The sequence below is a fragment of the Phascolarctos cinereus genome, unplaced genomic scaffold (genome assembly GCF_003287225.1).
Source record: "Phascolarctos cinereus isolate Bilbo 61053 unplaced genomic scaffold, phaCin_HiC Scaffold_726;HRSCAF=1367, whole genome shotgun sequence".
NCBI classification, from domain to species: Eukaryota; Metazoa; Chordata; class Mammalia; order Diprotodontia; family Phascolarctidae; genus Phascolarctos; species Phascolarctos cinereus.
Window position 1 is genome coordinate 251,141,491 of NW_027556098.1, and position 19,297 is coordinate 251,160,787.

At 36.2% G+C, this 19,297-nt stretch overlaps 1 protein-coding gene across 1 annotated transcript in view; it reads left to right on the forward strand.

The window, feature by feature from the left end:
- KATNAL1 (katanin catalytic subunit A1 like 1) overlaps nucleotides 1–19,297 on the forward strand; it is a 91,895-nt gene that overhangs the window by 59,042 nt on the left and 13,556 nt on the right. The window contains exons 5-9 of the mRNA XM_020997124.2: nucleotides 1,837–1,964; nucleotides 2,339–2,444; nucleotides 9,263–9,421; nucleotides 10,620–10,746; nucleotides 11,829–11,963. Coding sequence (XP_020852783.1) covers nucleotides 1,837–1,964; nucleotides 2,339–2,444; nucleotides 9,263–9,421; nucleotides 10,620–10,746; nucleotides 11,829–11,963 — 655 coding nt within the window. The remainder of the gene's footprint in view (nucleotides 1–1,836; nucleotides 1,965–2,338; nucleotides 2,445–9,262; nucleotides 9,422–10,619; nucleotides 10,747–11,828; nucleotides 11,964–19,297) is intronic.

Genomic DNA, 19,297 nt, shown 5'->3' on the forward strand with positions numbered 1-19,297 from the left:
ATTTCCCCTTTTTAATGATCTCTTTGGGATACAGACCTAGTAGTGGTATTGCTGAATCAAAGGGTGTGCACAGTTTGATTGCCTTTTGGGCACATAGCTGAAATGTCTTTAACTCTTTGTTATTGTTGACATGTCACCTTTGGAGACAAGAAACTTGTTGAAAGTTGGACCTGATTCTATTGCATTACTTCAGAGAAACAGTAAATTGCTCACTTTTGGATTCCAGCCTCCAAGGTACTGTTTAGTGGTGGCAGAGGTCATTTACTAAATCAAACCCTAGTGGCTCGGAAAAAAAAGCTGAAGTATTTCTCCCAAAGGAACAGTTTATTCCCTTCTTACCAATTAGGATCAGATCTGTTGTTTATCTCAGAAGATGTACTTGTGGAGTAGGCTCACACTGTCCTATTCTTTTTCTGCTAAGAATTGAAACTTTGTGGGGTTGAGTCCCTTTGAATATTTTCTTTCCTTTTAATATTAAAAATAAGCAAAGAACTGAAGTCCCAGGGAGGCACTTGGTTCTGCCTACTGAAAAGGTTCCACATTTTGAGCTGTCTTTGGGAATTTAATACAATACTTTTAAACTCTTTCATGGACTTTATTAAATCTTATAGAATACAGTAAAATTGGGCATATAGTATGTAATTAAAAAAAAATCATTTATTGAATAAAAAATTTGGTATGTCATTTTGTTTCTACTTAACTTTAGAAAAAGCGATTTTGATAACATAATTCCATAGGAACAGTGTGGTGGCTTTTTGACATGGCTCAAGACATTCATTACCCTGATTGTTGAGGTCATTTTCTAGGTTCTAGGAGCTTGTGGCCCCTTTCTGGTGTTAACCAAAAACAGTATCACAAATCCATGAGACATTGCATTGCAACTAGATTTATTACAAGAGAAATAAACATGCATGTGGAGCCCTAAGCCAGGGCAAAGAGTTCACAATCCAAACAGAAGCTTGCATATTTGTGAAATTGCTACAAGGAGAAGAGGAGAAACAGAAATCTCCGCCTAAATGGGAGGGGTGGGGGAAGAGAAATCATGAATAATTAAGATAGCAAAAGCAGCATTCTTTTCCCTTGGGAACTGCTAGCCTATGAAGGTATGATGGTCTGCTTATCTTCAAAGGTCCCAGCTGCACAAGCACTTTCCTAGCCTAGTGTAGACTGACTGGTGCATGTCTTGACTCCCAAGGACAGAGATTCCAGCTTGGGGTGCAAACAACAAATTACGTCAGGTCGGGGAGGGGATGGGGCTTCGTCCTTGACACGGTCAGGGCCTCCTGCATATTCTGGGTCCAGTGTTTCTGGAAAATATGGCAACTCAAAAAGACAAGTTCAGGGGACCCCTTAACACTGGGGATGGTGGTATATGGGGCAGATATAAGGCCACTCTCTTCAATATGCAGCAGCCAGCTCATAAATTTTTTAACTGGTTCTTTAAAATTTGGACAGCCTTCTCCATGATAAAATTGATACAGAATATGTTCATAGTTCATTCACAACTATGAGTGTGATGAAAATCTCATGCTCCAATAAAGCCAGAGCTAGGCTTCTAAAGACCTCTGGAATGATGGAGGGAACCTCTTAACTCTAGAAGCAGATGACCTCCAAAAATATGAGGCTGAAGAAGTCCTTAAAAAGATTGAGTAGGTTTTTCTGTTTTTCTTGAATTAATTTATCAGGACTGTTTGGAAGTTGAGCATGAGTTACCATAATGTGATAGAAATTGGGTTCAATAGGTTATGTTTCAGTATTATGTTATTTTGTTCAGTATTATGGTTATTTAATTCTTAATTGTTGATTTTATTTAAATTTTTTTCTTTATGTACGTAGGGAAGGAAGAATCTGCCAGATGGTGCAGGTGATGGGGAAATTCAAAAGTTTGATGGTGCTGGATATGATAAAGACCTAGTTGAAGCTCTTGAAAGGGACATAGTATCCAGAAATCCTAGCATTCATTGGTATGAGTATTTTTACCTATTGTAAGCTTTTTTTATATATGGATGATTTGCTATGACTTCGACATTTGTAAGAAAAAATGTTCATAAGTTTAATAGGTTTCAGATTATAAATTCATCCATAACAAATAGAATGTACCTTTATAAATACTTTTTGTAGTACATATAACTCTAATCAATACAATTTAAAATATTACTTTAATACTGATGACAGTGTTTTATTAAATAATTTTTGACTTTAGCTATAAAATCTTTTCATTGTTCTTCCACTAAAAATTAGTGTAGGCAATAGAATTTAAAAGTGGGCTGGTGTTAACTGTGAAAGCGAAAACAGGTGTAAATGTTTTGTAAAATCCTTCTATTTTTTTTTTGCAAAGGGATGACATAGCTGATTTAGAAGAAGCAAAAAAATTATTAAGGGAGGCTGTTGTTCTCCCAATGTGGATGCCTGACTTTTTCAAAGGAATAAGACGGCCTTGGAAGGTGAGAGAATTCAAGTAATGCTCTTTTCATGTGGGTACCAGTGGTTAATGGGTATGATGTGGGTATTGAGAGGCAGCATGATGGAATAGTGAGCGCAGAAAGGCAAGGATATCAGGAAGTTCCCTTCTTTCCCTAGCCATCAAATGAGGCTGATAAGTAGTCAGACAGAAGGAGAACCAGAGAGAGCAGTATCATGAAAATCCAGAGAGGAGAGAGTATTCAAGAGGAGAGGGTGATCATTAGTATTAAATGCTGCAGAAAGGTCAAGAAGGCTGAGGACTGAGAAAAGGCCGTTTGATTTTGCAGTTAAGAAATCATGGGTAACTTTGCAGAGAACAGTTCCAGTTTTGTGTCATGAAGCCTTTTGGCAGTCTAGTAAAGCCTATGCATCCTTTCCCAGAATGTTTTTAAATGCATAAAATAAAATACATAGGATTATAGAGAAAACCATTTATAAAGAAGTAAAATTCTCTCTCTCTCTCTCTGTGTGTATATATATATATATATATATATATATATGTATATATATATATATATACATACACACACACACACACAATATATATTATATATATAGGGAAAGGAAGTGGAGTCACTTAATGTAGACAGTTTTCTTTTTCTATAATTAATTAATTTTTAGTTTTCAACTTTTACTTCCATAACATTTTGAGTTTTAAATTTTCTCCTTCTCCCTCTCCTCTGCCTTCCCTAAGATGGCATGCAATTTGATATAGGCTTTACTTATACATTCATATTAAATGTATTTTCACACTAGTCATGATGTGAAGAAGAATTAGAACTAAGGGGAGGAACCATGAGAAAGAAGAGATAAAACAGCAAAAGAAAAGGAGAGCAAATAGTATGCTTCCATCTGCATTCAGACTCCAAAGTTCTTTCTCTGGATGTGGATAGCATTTTCCATCGTGAGTCTTTTGGAGTTGTGTAGACAGCTTTCTTAAGGAGTTTAGTCACAAAGGGGATGAAGATATGATAGGACAATAACTGGGTGGCCTCAAAGGATCAAGTGAGAGGTTTTTTAAGGATAGAGAGATACAGACGAGTTTGTTCAGGAAAGGAGTGATTAAAACGGAAGGAGAATAGGGATAGTGGAGGCTAGCATCCTCATTTCCAAGTATATTTCTCTCACCTCTCTTTACTTTCCCTACCCAGTGAAACACTTCTAGTAACAAAAAGTGAAAAAGAAAGTTCAGCAAAACCAGCCCGTGAACTATTTAAGCGCATATGCAGGCTTCCACAACCCTAGTCTCTTACTACTGCAAAGAAAAGAGGGTGATGCATTTATGAAACCTTTTTCTGGGACCAGGCTTAGTTGTTATATGTATACATAGTTCAGTTTCAGGGTTTTTGTTCTTTCCATTTAAATTCTTGTAATCATTGTATTATTTCTGTTATTTCACTGTGCATCACTTAATATGTCTTCCCATGCTTTTCTGTTTTTTAGGTTCCTAATCTCTTATAGTACATGAATATGCCATTATATTCATGTATCACAATTTGTTCAGCCATTGTCCAATAGCAGTACCTACTTTATTTCCAGTTGTTTGTTGCCACAGATGTAATGCATCTTACTGTATACATGGGTCCTTTCTGTCTTTGATTTCCTTGGAGTATATGCTTAGCAGTGGGATCTCTGAGTCAAAGGCTGTGAACAATTTGGTCACTTTTTAAAGCATAATTTCAAATTGTGTTCTAGAATGAGGGACCAATTCACAGTACCACCAACAATGTATTTCTATTCTTGTCTTTCTATAGCCCCTCCAACATTCACTATTCCTGTCTTTTGTCAGTCTTTCCAATTTGCTGAATGTGAGATGAAGCCTCTAAATTGATTTTGTCATTTATCATATAGTTAGTGATTTGGAGTAACTTTTCATCTGGTTTCCTCTTGGCACCTTCTTTGATTTCCTGCGATTCCACCTCCACTAGTCCCTCACCCAAACCTAGTGGATAAGGAGGGAAATTCTTGCTAGGGAAGGAAGGGAACTTACTAATATTCTTGCTGTTCTGGGCCCACCATTCCTTTGTGCACTTTCCCGGTACCTCCTACACTCTGTTTTTACTCCACCCTTACCAATCCCTTACTTGAACTTTGCTCGTCCCCCCCCCCCCAACTAAGATTTCTAGGTACATTCTGCTGCCTGATTTCTTAGGAAGACACTGTACTGAGGCTGAACCTCAAGGGATGATGACAACCTACTTGAACTCATTCCTTAATGTTTAACGAACTAGAACCCCTTCATACCCTTACCATCCCCCAGGGAGCCTCCAGCTGTCATTGTTCAGACACCATTCTTGCACTCTAAATCAACCCATCTCTTCCATTGTTTTCTTTGGAGTGTCTGTTCCATAGGTAACAAACTTACTTGCATCCTGAACCTTTTCCTTTTTCACGCCTTTCAACTTTTTGCACTCATTGAGACCTAGCTCCTTCCTAATGACACAACTTTATTGGCCATCCACTCAAGATTCTGATAGCTGCTATCTACCAAACGCTAGGACACTCTCCTTTTTTCCTCAGTGAGTTCAGTGCCTGGCTCATGGTCTTCCTCTCCTCCCTAATTCCTGCCCTCATCCTAGGAGACTTCAACATATATTTTGATACTCTTTCTAACACCTTCACTTCCTAGTTCCTCACTTTATTTCCCATTTTCCATGTTCATGAACTATGGAATTCCCTTATATGACCACTATTGTTGTTTCACCTTTTCCTCTGCCTTTGCATCCTCTACCCTCGTTCTTCATCCTCTCCTTGACCTCTAATCCCTCAACCTCTCAGTTTTTTTTTTCCCTAAGCTGTCACCCCTGAAGTGGCTACATTCTCCTCCATTTCTTTCTAACTAGTCTTGAATCTATCTTGAAGTTATCTTGAAGAATCTTCTCTCAGGACTTCAAGTCATCTTGGCTTCAAGAGCCCTTTGAGTTTTTCACAGTTGCTTGAGGCTTTTCTTTGAGCCACAGGCAGTCTGTTTATTCACATAGTCTGTTTTGAACTAAATAAAAAGACATTATTTTCTGCCAAGTTATTTTTTCAGCTGTTCTCCTTGACTTCCTCTTCTGTCCTTACATGGTTAAAACAGAAGAAGCCACATGTATGCTATCTACCTTGATACCTGAGTGTATAAGATTATCTTTCCCTAAGGACAAGAACTATTTTTTTCCCTTTTTAAAAAATCCCTTGTACTTTGAACAGGGCCTGGCACATAGTAGGCAATTAATAAATGCCTGTTGATTTGACTTGCTTCAAACCACTTATAGTCGAGTAGATTTCCATTTTCTTTCATATACCATTCTCTACTTTTTCATTTAGCTACAAGATAATAGGAAAGCATTGTAGACCATCTGTTATTCCTCAGAGGGACCATGTAGTCCATGATATTCAGATTTGTCTTGTTTTCCTAGAGCTGTTGAGGTTAATTAATTTGAAATAAAAAATAGAAAACGTTTTACTATTTTTGGGCAGCTACTATAGCTTAATGGTTATTTTATTGGCATGATATAGAAGAAGCAATCTCAGAAAATAATTAAAAATTTTTTTTCTGGTTTTACATGTAAAAAGAAAAAATGAATGAGGATGGCTTTTGTAGTCAGTTATCTAGTTTTTGATTTGGGATTTATATTTAGTTATTTTGGGGGTCACTTGTCATAATTATGGGTGTGCTACTTGAGAATTATGATTATGTCCTTCCTTCTGAAACTCTCAGAAGATATAATTCCTTAGCTGTCATCAGCTGTCTCTGCTTTCAAAGTGGACACATAGAATGTGACTTATCACAGATAATTATAATTATAAATTTATCATAGTTATCGAACCTCCAAGAGGTTAAGACACTTGTTTTCTGAATAGGTTTTTTTTTTGCCAATAAATCAGTAGTTTCCCTGTTTTTCACTACTTCCCAAATCAAGGTTACAATAACATAATAAAACCCTGTAGTGACTTTGTCAAAATATTTGTTTCCTACGGTGCTTCTTAATATTTGTTAGCAAATAGCATTAGTGGAAAGGGAAAGAAATGCAATTTTGTATAAGTATTATGTAAAGAAAATTTAGATACCCAGAAATTACGAATTATATCAAACTTATTTAAGTCAATCGTTGTCCTTCCTTCCTTGCTGGATTCAAGCATGGAAGACTGGAAAACTCATGATACCATTAATAGAAACTGGAGACTCAAGAGGAGGACTGATTTGAGGCCTGGAAGGGGTCCAGATTGGGAGCATGATGAATTTGTGTTTTTGTATGTTGTATTTGAGTAGGAGAATGGATTGTTGACAGCCTGCCTGGCAGGCTGTTGGAAATGTGGGAGTGGAACTCAGATGATAGGGTCAGGTCAAAATAGGTAGATTGGAGAATTGTCTAAATAGATAGAGTAATTATATTTGAAGTGACTACATCCTTTTAGCTAATAGAAAGCTCTCCTTGTTTCTTCTTAGGTCCATCTTGATTTTCTTTTAGGTCCTAGGAATATGTTAATTTAAATTTGCATAACTGGTGAAGGGTTCCAAATAATAATTGATAAATTGATAATAATAATTGATGAAGTTCAACGCTTTGAAAAGGCAAGCAATTCAGTTATACAGGTGAAGTCATGCAAAGCATATCCATAATAGTGATGTTGTAAAAGAAAACATAGACCAAAAAAAAAACCTGAAGAAAAATAAAGTTAAAAAAAAAGTATGTTTCAGTCTGTATTTGGATACAGACTAGGAATGGGTAGCATTTTTCATCATAAGTCCTTCAGAGTTGTCTTGGATTGTTGTATTGCTGAGAATAGCTAAGTCTTTCACAGCTGATCATCTTACAATATTGCTGTTACTTTGTACACAGTACATTTCACTTTGCATCAGCCCATGCAGGTCTTTTCAGGTTTTTCTGAGAGCATCCTGCTCATTATTTCTTATAGTACAATAATATTCCATCATAATCTCATACCACAACTTGTTCAGTCATTCCCCAATTGATGGGCATCCCCTCAATTTCTAATTCTTTGCTAGGGACCAAATTTTTACAGGTTAAAAAGATAAATTAGCCACTTCTGTAGGTTCTCTTCCTGATGTGTAATAATAGAAAGAACTGGAAGGGGTTATATATTGAAATGTTCATATTTGTCAAGTTCGTAATTAAAAATACTACTTAAATGACAAAAAAAATCCCAACTGACATGACTTTGAAAAGGGAGAGTTGTGGAAATATATATTGTATATTTGTTGCATTGACTGCATATGACCTTAATTATTTGTGTCTGTACAGTACATTATTAGTATTCAGAATTAGGAAATCCTTAATCACTTATCTTTTGTGTATAAATAGTATTTATAATATAGCTGACATTCATAAAGTGTTTTAAATTTGTCAAAGTACTGTACATTTGTAATCCTATTTGATCTTCACACAGCCTTTTGAGTTAGGCATTACCCATCATTGAGGAAACTGACATTCAGATAACCTAAGCTGTTTGCCCAGAATCACACTGTTCAGATCAGAGATGGAGTTTAAACCCAGTTTTCCCCTAATTTCAAACCTTTTTTTTTTTTTGGCAGTTGGGGTTAAGTGATTTGCCCAGGGTCACACAGCTAGTTCAAATCTTATCTAATAAATCACACTGCCTCCATTGTAAAAGAAATCTTTATATGAAAACTAGTATTTCCAAGCCTTAGGTAATGGTCAAGAATTACAGCAGCAATCAATTCAACCAAATTCCATTATAGGAAGGGAAAATTTGAATACCCGCTTAAATTGACTGGAATGGAATTTGACCTTGATATGACTTTCAAGCATAATCCAAACTATATTGAAAGAAATTAGGTAGTAAACAAAAAAAAAGTATAAATTCCTTATTGGAAATCCCTGAAATTTTACATGTCAGATCTTACAATAAACATATATCTAATTCCACATAAAGAAGTGTCTGACAGAAATAAGAACATTAACATCAAATTAAAGAATCAGTAAGCTGTCATTTGAAAAGCTGGAGAAAACAAAAATTTTGAACAGTGATATTCCCAGTGTTTTGTTTCAATAGATAGCTTTACCTGTTAATTTCAAAGGTAAGGAATAACTGAAGTGATGTTTACAGCAGAGATCATATTCAATAGCTCTTTCATTGCTAGTAGTATTTCATGTAAGTTACTGATTTACTAGCATATTATATTGTAATCAAATTAAAATTAATTTCATTGTGTTTGAAATACAGCATAATTTTCCGTTACTGATGCCTTCTAAATTCTTAAAGAGTTTGTATTTTAATAGAAGCTGTATGTAGTATGAACATTTTTGTGGACAGTATGTTTTCTTTCTTCTAAAAGGGATAGATACTTAACATATTAGTGAAAAGTGCATAAATCTGAAATGTTATTGAAATGGTCTGATTATTTTCATTAAATTATTAAACAATAATCATTCATAAGTAGCACTCAAGAATAAAAGGTTATTTTTGTTGTTCAGTCATTTCCGACTCTTCATGTATCCATTTGAGGTTTTCTTGGCAAAGATAATGGAGTGGTTTGCCATTTCCTTCTCCAACGGATTTTATAGATGAGAAAACCAAGGGATACAGGGTTAAGTGATGTGCCCAGGGTCACATAGCCAGTAAATGTCTGAGGCTGGATTTGAACTTGGGAAGAGGAGTCTTCCTCCATACCTAGCACTCCATGCATCCACTGTGCCTACCTATTATTATTCTGTGAAGATTGAATTTAATCTTTTAGTGAAAAATTGTGTAAGATAAATTAATTCTTGGCAGTACTGTGATCAAGCATTTTATGGTGTGATAAATAGTAATATTTCTTGTGGAATTTTAGGGTGTGTTGATGGTTGGACCCCCTGGCACTGGTAAAACTATGCTTGCAAAAGCTGTTGCAACTGAATGTGGCACAACATTCTTCAATGTTTCCTCCTCTACTTTGACATCTAAATATAGGGGTGAATCTGAGAAGTTGGTCCGCCTGTTGTTTGAAATGGTGAGTACAGAGTGATATTTTCAAATTTGTGTCATTTACATTGCAGAGAATGATAGCCAGTTTTTAAATTTCATTTAATTTCATTCTTCCTAAAATTTGTGTGTCCCCCTCCCCCGACTTCTTCATAGATGAATCTTCATAGTGAATCACTAATATTGATAATTTTAAAACATGTCAAATGAAGTCATATTTTAACGCTTAAAACCCTGGAATGATTGTGTTTGAGGTGGAGGGGAATGTATTATGCCTTCATATTCTATCTTAAAAGAAAGCTTTTGATGATACCAAACAAAAAACCCAACCACCACTTTACATTTATATAACATTTTACAGTGTAAAAAATGCTTTCACATCTCCTGTGCCTTTTGATGTCCACAACAACACCGTGAGGGACCTCGGGTAGGTATAGTCTCCATTTTATAGCTGAAGAAACTGGGACTCAGACAGTTCAGGTTCATGCCCAGGAAGTAAATGGTAGGAGTAGTCTTTGGACACAGTTCTTTCTGACTCTTCCGACAAGGGCTCTTTCCCCTGCTCTCTCATGCAGTGCAGGCTAGAGAAGAGCTCTTGTTATTTGTCTGGTAGATGGATGACTGCAATTTTTTGCCTTTGCTGCTTTAGGGATGTTGTTGTTGGAGACTTAGTGGATGAGGAGCCACACTTGAAGTTCACAAGACCTGGGTTTAAATTCTGCTTCAGACTCTTATTGGTTTTGTGATCCTAGGCAAGTCACTTAATAATGCTGTGGTCTTCAATTTTCTAATTTGTAAAATGAAGGGGTTGAACTCGATTACCTTTAAGGTCTCTTTCAGCTTTAAATGTGTGATTCTTTTCCATGATCAGAACAATAATTTTTTAAATTCATAAAACCAAATAAAAATTTATAACATTGATCATTTTTAGCTAACAAAAAATTTGAAAAACACCTTTTAAAATTAAATTATGTTTTATTTTAAAGATTTACAATGTAACTTTAATTTCAGAAATTGTCATTTCCCAGTGTTAATAACTAGTGCATACTATGCAGTATAACATTAAAAGCATTACAATAGGGAATGTATCTAATCCATCTTCTCAAACAACTAAAGGGCTATGAAATAGCTGTTTCTGAACCTTTCCTGCCTCTTTCCAATTTTTAACTTTTCTAAAATATTTCATCTGTTCTTTCTACAACAATTTTAAAACTATTTTTTCAAAGGCAAGGTTTTATGCTCCTACAACAATCTTCATTGATGAGATTGATTCCATCTGTAGCCGCAGAGGCACTTCTGATGAACATGAGGCAAGTCGAAGAGTCAAGTCTGAACTACTCATTCAGATGGATGGTAATTAATATTTAAGTGTTTCCTTAAGCCTAGTTAGGTTTTATATTGAAGGCAGCTTTTATTTTTATTCTTTTGTTGAAATACTATCCAAAGAGCTTTGTTAAACAACTATACAAGCAGGTACTATTTATATGTTCTCTGTGTGCTTTGCAGTATTGGGCACTATAAAGTATACAGAAGTTTAAGACTTGATCCTTGTCCACAAAAAGCTTACTAATTTCCTCTTTGTTCAGATGTTGAAGGAAGTAGAGACCCAGGATATATTTTTCTTAAAAATCAATACAGCTGCTTTCTCATTTGCCCTGGCATGTTTCATGCTGGTAACAGATGGTGCAGTGGTAGAGCCCAAACCACATTGGAAGCTTTTTGATTTAAAAAAAAAATCACCAGCTGTAAATTGATTTAGTCTTTTATTGAGCAGGTGAATTGTTGAATGGGGAATTAAAAAAACCCTATTGTGCTATTTGACTATTTGTAGTTTCCAGGGATGTAGAAGCTTGATAACACATAGTTATTTTGAGTTTTGATTGTGCATTTTTTGAGTAGTATTGCTGGTACTAAAGCTGTTTTGTTAAAAAAAAATCTTATTCCTGAAAATCAAATGCCATAAGCATACAATTAGTCTAACCTTGCCAGAAAATGACATAATGGTTCAATTAATGAATAACCACTAGGTTCATTTTTAACATGTTAAGGTTTTGGAATTCATAAGAAATTTAAAGAGTTTCCTGGAGGGAAAAAAAAGAAAAGAAAGAAGAAGAAATAGAAACATTTAGAACATCTCCCTTGTTGATCACTCTCCACTCCCTACCTCTTTTCTTCTGGTTAACATTTACTGTGGAGAAAATATAAATGATACTTCATTTTTCTTCCAATATGAGTCTTATGATAACAAGTTGCATCTTTATTAATTATCAGTAGCTGATGTAAGCAGTAGTCCTGCTTCTGCTCCATGTGCAGTGGAATCCTATCCTAGTGTAGTTTACAATACAAATGATAAAGGACAGAATAAAGCATACTATTTTATTTTTTGCTAGGTTACTAAAATTTTAAAAACTTTTCTTTTAAAAAAAATACAACAGGGGTTGGAGGAGCTTTAGAAAATGATGACCCTTCTAAAATAGTTATGGTGTTGGCTGCTACCAACTTCCCGTGGGACATTGATGAAGCTTTGCGAAGGAGACTAGAAAAAAGAATTTATATACCTCTACCGACAGGTATGATTCCTGTCTTTTGCTACGCTTTGAGCTTTTCCTATGTTCTTTCTTGCAGCTTTGTTAAGATAGCATCTCCTTAATTATCTTTCTTCATTTCTAATGTTACTGCTTTTGAAAAAAATCTATATACTTTACTATGTTAATGTGCTATAGATGGAACCTACCATGCTGGATATTTTTAATTGAATTCTCACAAATTTAAGACAGTTATAATATTAATATGCTTGGCAAGAAATTTCACATTTAATATTTAGTTCTTTCTTTGAACTTCATTTGAGTGATAATTATACATTTTCTTGTAATGTTTTCTGAAATATGCTGTTGTGGAAAATGAAGTTTCATCATGCATATGATGAAATATTCATCTCATTTCTTGAGTTTTGAAACTTAATTATTGTAATATGCTATTTACTTAATTTTATTACAACTTCAGGACTTTAGAACAGAACTCATTGCTTTCTAACTTGAAGATATACTCATTATACCATCTTTCCTGTTTTCTAGTTCATTAATCTTCTTAACTTCGTTATCCTTGATATTTGAAGTTTGTGTGGCTTTATCTTTCTCTTGGAGTAGTATAACACTTAATTCATTCTTTGCTCTCTGAGGGTAATATAGTAGTTATTATACCCTAGCATTTATAGAGTTTTTAAAAGTTTTAAACACTTCATGTGTTGTCTCATTTGATCCTTAGAAAACCATATGAAATAGGTGCTATTTTTTGTATCCATTTTACAGAGGAGGAAATTGAGGCTGGGAGAAGGTAAGTGACTTGTACAGGGTCACTCATTAGGGAGTGTCTGAGGCTAGATGTGCTTGTTTGCATTCGTCTAGTGATCAGAACTAAAACTGCATGTCATGTTGCTTAATTGTGTACCTCACAGAAAGAGTTTCTCACTTGCTAGCTATATTTTAGACCATTTGCAACAAAATTTGATTGGTTTACTTTTGTTTTAAATATTTAGTAGAAATTTATTTCTAGTAGAGACAGCTAGTTGGAATAGTGGATAGAGCAGTAGATCTGGAGTCAGGAAAGCCTGAGGTCACATTTAACTTTAAACATTTATGAGCTTGTGTGACCCTGGGCAAGACATTTAACCCCTGTCTGCCTCAGTGTTCTCACCTCTAAAATGGGGATAATAATAGTACCTACTTCCCAGGGTTGTTGAAGATAAGATGAAATATTTCTAAAGTGCTTTGCAAACCTTAAATTGCTATATAAATGCATTTATTATTATTGATGGTTATTGTTGTCATGATTTTAAAGTTGTGAAACAGTGGTTCCTAATAGGAAAGTTGAGTTGATTAAAAAAAATCTACCTGGGAAAATCTGTACTTTTAGAGTTTGAAACTTCATTTCATTGTAGTGGTAAAACTAAAAAGTAACTGGAAGAGAAAATATCTTTGGAATGTAGTTGGTGCCAGTAGTATGAACAGCTAAGAGAATCTTAGATACTAGGAAAGAAACAAGTACTACCTACAGCATAATAAAAAAGGAATTTAGAGTGCCAGCACCTTTGGAAACCAGGAAAGAAATTATACTTACTATTAGACAGTGAGTTCCTGGAGAGCAGGCATCATTTTTGGGTTGTTTTTTGGTGGTCTGGGGATCTCTTCTTTGTATCTGTAGCACTTAGGACAGTGACTGACATGCAGTAGGTGCTTAATATATGCTTGTTAACTGACTGACATTTGGTTGACCCACAGGTATCTTTGTATGCATGTATTCACATAGTCAGAGTGCCTGAAGTTCATTTCAGTTGATCACAAAGATTTGAAGCAGCATAGCTTAGAGCTATGCAGACTTGAGAATTTCATTTGGAAAATGTTTGAAAAATCTTCTCCTAAAATGGTGGTTCCCAAAGGGTGGTCTGAGGACCTTGTGGTCAAAGAGAAGATTGTTCAGTCCCTCTTCTGTGTAACAGCCCTTAACACACCTAAAGACAGCTCTCATGTTCCTCTCTCCCTGCTCCTCTGAGTCTTCTCGTCTCTCGACTGAATGTCCCGAGGCCCTTCACTCGTCTTCATGAGGGATGAGCTTGAAGCTCTTCATCATTCTGTTTGCACTTACTTGGACACTGTCTGCCTAGTAGATATCCTTCCTTAAATGTTAATGATCATCCTGAAAAGAAAGCGGTGATCTCCAAGAACCAAATTGGTGTCATTAAGAATAGGTCATGCCAAAGTAATATTATTTCCTTTTTGACAGATTTTATAATTTAGTAGATCAGGGAAATGCTGTAGTTTACCTGAATTTGATAAATTTTCTTGATAAAATATCTAATGTTATTCTGAAAAAAAATGATTAGTTGCGTTTAGAGCTGTCTGAATGCCAGATCCAATGTCATGAATAGTTTGCTGTTATTTTGTAAGGTGGTATGTAATGGAGAGTTCCTGAGACTTGTGCTTGGCCTTGTGCTGATTGATAGTTTTATCAGTGACATAGATAAAGGCATAGGGGACACGTTAGTCAGATTTGCAGATGAAAAAGTTGGGAAGAGATTGCTAACACTCTGGTGGACAAAGTCCATATCAGGAAAGATCGGAGATGCAGCAATATTGTATTGAATCAAAAAAGATGAAATTTAATGGGAATGAATGTAAAAGTATTGCACTTAGATTTAAAAAAAACCCCACAATCATAAATACAAGATGGGGAAAGCATGATTAGGCAGCAGTTTATCTTAAAAGGTTCTGGATGTTCTAGTGAACTGCAGGTTCACTATGAATCAGCATAGTGTGGTTATAGCCAAAAAAGTGAATGCAATCACTGCATGAAGAGTGTTTAGCACCAGAAGGGCAATAGTCTTATTTGTTGTGGTCAGACCAGATCTAGAGCAGTACTCTTGGTTGGATATCACATTTTAGAAGAACATCAATAATCTGGATAGAGTCTAGAAGACAGTAACCAAGATGATGAAAGACCTTGAACATGTACACAATGAAGATATATTAGGGATATATTGTTGAAAAGAAGGCTCAGGAGGTAGATGATGGCTTTTTTCAAGTGACTAATGTGCTGTCATGTATAAGAGGAATAAGTCTTCTCTGCTTGTCTCTAGGGTGAAAACTACTTGTGATGGGTAGAAGGTACAAATTGAAGATTAATGCCAGGAATAACTATCTCTTAGACTAGAGCTTTACATATGTGTAAGTGGGCTCCTTCAATAGAGGTCTTCCACCAACTATTAGGGCAACATTTGTCAGCATTTTATAAAGCACATTGTTCAGAATCTTATTGGACTTGGTGGCTTCTGAGATCCCTTCTAGCCCTGAGATTTTATGATTCTGTAAAGGAGAGAGCTAAAAAGAGAAGGTAGTACATGGGAAAAAAAGGAAAGGAAAAGTTGGAGAAAGACTAGGTGGTGAAAGGGAGACTGAAAGAAGGGAACAGTGTTATTTGATAAAGGTAGGGACTAGAAATATGGAAAGGGGAAGAGTCTGGAAGGAACCAGAAAAACAAGAATGACCACATGGAGAATGTCATTTTACCCAGAGAGATTAATGAAAATTTCCCAGAAGAAAAGAGAAAATTCAGGAATGGTAGAAAGGTCAACAGAAGTCAAAATGTTGAACACAGGAGTAAAATGAACTTTTAGTTTTCAATAGTCTAACTTTACAATTATGATAACTTGGTTTTTTCCTCTCTGTTTCCATAGATACTAATCTAGTCTAGGCCTTCGTTACCTCACATTTGGTTAACCGCATCAGGCGCCTATCTTACCTGCTTGATTACAAGGATTTTATCTCCTCTTATCCCCTCTACCCACAGACACTCCTAAAATCCTGCACAAAAACCTTCACTGGTTTTATTTCTTATTGCATCAGATCCAGACTCCTTTGCATTGCATTCAAGATTCTGCATGATCTGGTCTCACCTTATCTATACATGCCTGCATTTCCCATAGCTCCCCAACCCGTACCCCCTCTGAACTTCCCCTATCTCTCCTACACACTAGGTACATGCCTGCCTCCATATCTTTTTCCCTCCGCTATTGCTTGAAATATCCTCTTTCTTACCCTCTACTTATCTAAGTCAAGCTTAGTTTAAGTCTTATCTTTTCCCTGAAACATAAGTTTGCTTTAGTGATAATTTGTTTTGAATACCTGCTGCACAAATGGTGCTATATGTTTATCATTGCTCTCTCCCCTCCTTATTCTCACGTGTTAGTTTTCTTTTCCTAACTGTAAACTTCTTGAGGGCAGGAACCTTGGAGTTGCTGCCTGTGTATTCCCTCATAGTGTCAAGTAGACCTGTAAATAATAGCGGAGGCTTAACATTTATTGATAGATTAGTTCATTGATGCTGTATGAATACCAATGATCAATAAGCATGGATGTTAATTAAAATTTTGTATCTTTATAAATGAAATAGCTAAATGTGAATCATCACATTATATTAGTAGAGCCTTTAAATGTGAACTCACTGATCTTCATAGAACACACCTGGGAGTTTATTAAATACCCCTAATCCATTTGTATAAAGGTGATAGGTTTCCTATTTGCTGTCTCCCAACAATCGTTGATAGAACCATGAGTACAAATTAAATGCCTTAGAATCCTAGTTATATACTTGAACCTTTGAATGAGTTAATGTGGAAAGGAAATGTCAAAGGACATAAGAAACAGCATGCTTCCCTCGAAACTTCTCTATAGCTCAGTAGACTCAACTTAAGTAAATACTGTTGTTACATTCAACTAGATATGTAATTTTACAGTCACCCAACTACATACCTCTCAGCTTTTTAAGGCATAAAACAAAATGCAGAGTGCTTTGAATTGCCTGGCTATGGCTGTTTACTGAGGTAGCACTTCTGGAACTAATACAGCTTTTACAAAAGTAGTTAACCCTCAGATTTCTCATAACATTTGTTTGGACCCTTCTCACACCGTAATGCTAAGTGTGTGTCTTATCACCTCTCCCATTACATTGTGAGTTCCTTGAAGACAAGTTCTGTTCTTTGTTTCATCTGTGTGTACCCTGCAGGTGACACAATATTGAATATGTTAGGCACTTCATGTGTTTGTGGAATTAATTTTAAAGTGGGTGACATGGCAAGGGGAAAACTTGGAAAACTAAGAATTTAAAAATACTTTCAAGATTACATTTTATTTTGGGAAATAGTTTTATATTTGGATCTTAGTTATCATGAGAAAGAAGGCTTTTTATACTTAAGTGTGAAATTTGTGGAGTGCTCTGCTACTGTGCCCTGTGACCATGGCAGTGCCACAAGGAGGGTAGTTTCCATATACACTTCTGTTGCTACAGAGACTTGGGCCTCTGAATCTTCTTCTCTAGGAAACTTAATTTTGACCCTCCTGTATTGTTGTTTTCTAGAAAAAAAAATTGATTGATTGAATGAATGAAAAAGCATTTATTAAACTCTTAGTATGTGCCCTGGGTATGCCAGCAGAAAAGCAGAGGCAGGCCCTGACCTCACGGAGCTCCTCTTCTAATGGGGGAGGCAACAGAAAATTTTAATTCAGATGGAAAAGCCCTAGGATCCTTTGGCTGTAGCATCAAAGCAGATGATAATGCATCTTTTAAAATGTTATTCCACTGACAAAATCGTGCAAGTTTCTGATGTTGAACAGTGTGGCGGGACCAAGGATTTTGGTGGCAATGACATTGTTTTCCAGGTCTTTAGTAGCTGTGACTGCAGTGCCTGCAGAAGCAGTGGCTAGGCCGCAACTACACACGAAGCTGAGTGTTTTCTTCTGTCATGTTTCTGACAGCGCTGTTATGCCTCTTCTAAAGCCCTGCTCCACTAACTCAGTGTGGCATGAAGGTAGCTTTTAGCTCCAGTGTCACTCTCTGCAGCAAGCCTTTCCTCAGCTGCCACTGCCTTCTCTCTCATGATACTTTCCCTCTGCTTTATATGGATCTTATTTATACTTAATTATTTAGGTCTTGTCTCCCCCAGTAGGATGTGAACTCTTTGAAAAAAGAGAGTATTTGTGCCCTTCTTTGTATGCCCAGTGCTTAGCAGAGTAACTGGCCCGTAGTAAACACTTAATAAACACCCATTGATTGTGATTCTTTTGGCTATATCTACATTGGAGTAAAAAAAGTGAACTCAGATTCCCAAGTCTTTTGGGAACAAAGAAATAGAACTCTTTAGATACTATTAAATTCAAAGTGTTTGATTATAAGTCCTGTTGATGAGCTATGTATATCTAGGGACCAGACTAAACTCTGAGAAGCTTATCACCAAAATTGAGCTGCCAAGTGATTTTTTTTTGGCCAAGGCAAGTCATGCAGCCATCTGTCATGGCACAGAGGTCATGATTTTCATTAGTGGAGGGAGAATTTACATGGATAAAATAATGGATCAGAAGGAGAAAGAGCATAGAGAAAGAAGAGGTCCTAAGACAGAACTTTAGGGGACACTCACAGTTAGGGGGTAGGATATCCAGTAAAGGAGACTGAGAAGGAATAGTAGACAGGTAAGAGGAGAACCAGGGGGGAGCAGTGTCACAAAAACTAAGAGAGGAAGGAGTGAGTGGTCGATAGTATTACATACTGCAGATATATTAAGAAGAATGAGAACTGAATAAAGATTTTCATATTGCTTGGTTTTGTAAAATTGTATTTTTTTTTAGCAAAGACCTATTATTTTCATTGCTCTCCAAAAGCCCAGGTAGCATTTCATATTTTTTTTACTAATATTTACATTTTTATAGAATAGTTTGAAAGTTCTTTAAAAAAAACTAAACAGTTTCCTTTAAGCCTGTGCTGTCTCACATTGAGGCTATTCACCTTGAGCTACCTCTTTCCCCCTCTTCCTGATCTTTTAGCACTCAGGCATCTTTTGCTATTATTTCTTCCTTCACCTGTACCACATGATGAATTGGCCTTCCTCTATACCAGGGTTAAACCTTTTACCTGTTCAAACCTCATTTCCTACTGCCTAGAAACCTGCCCATGTCTCATCCTCAAAAACTCTCACTTGATCCTTCCATCCCTGCTAACTATCATCCTATACATCTTCTAGCCTTAGTGGCTAAACTCCTCTCAAAGGCCTTCTGCGATAGGTGCCTTCACTTTCTCCTCTCCCTCACTCTCCTGCCACTCTCTTCTCCCCCCCCTTACTTATCATTCCACTAAAGCTTCTCTTTCCAAAGTTACCAGTGATCCCCTTGGTCCCTTCGACACTGTTGATCACTCTCTCCTCCTTCATACTCTCTTCTCACTAGGTTTTTGGGATACCACTCTTTCTTGGTTCTCCTCCTACCTATCTACCTGTCTGCTCCTTCTCTTTTCCCAGATCACACCCTTTAACCACAGGTGTACCTCAGAGTTCTGTCCTGGGCCCTCTTCTCTTCTTCCTTTA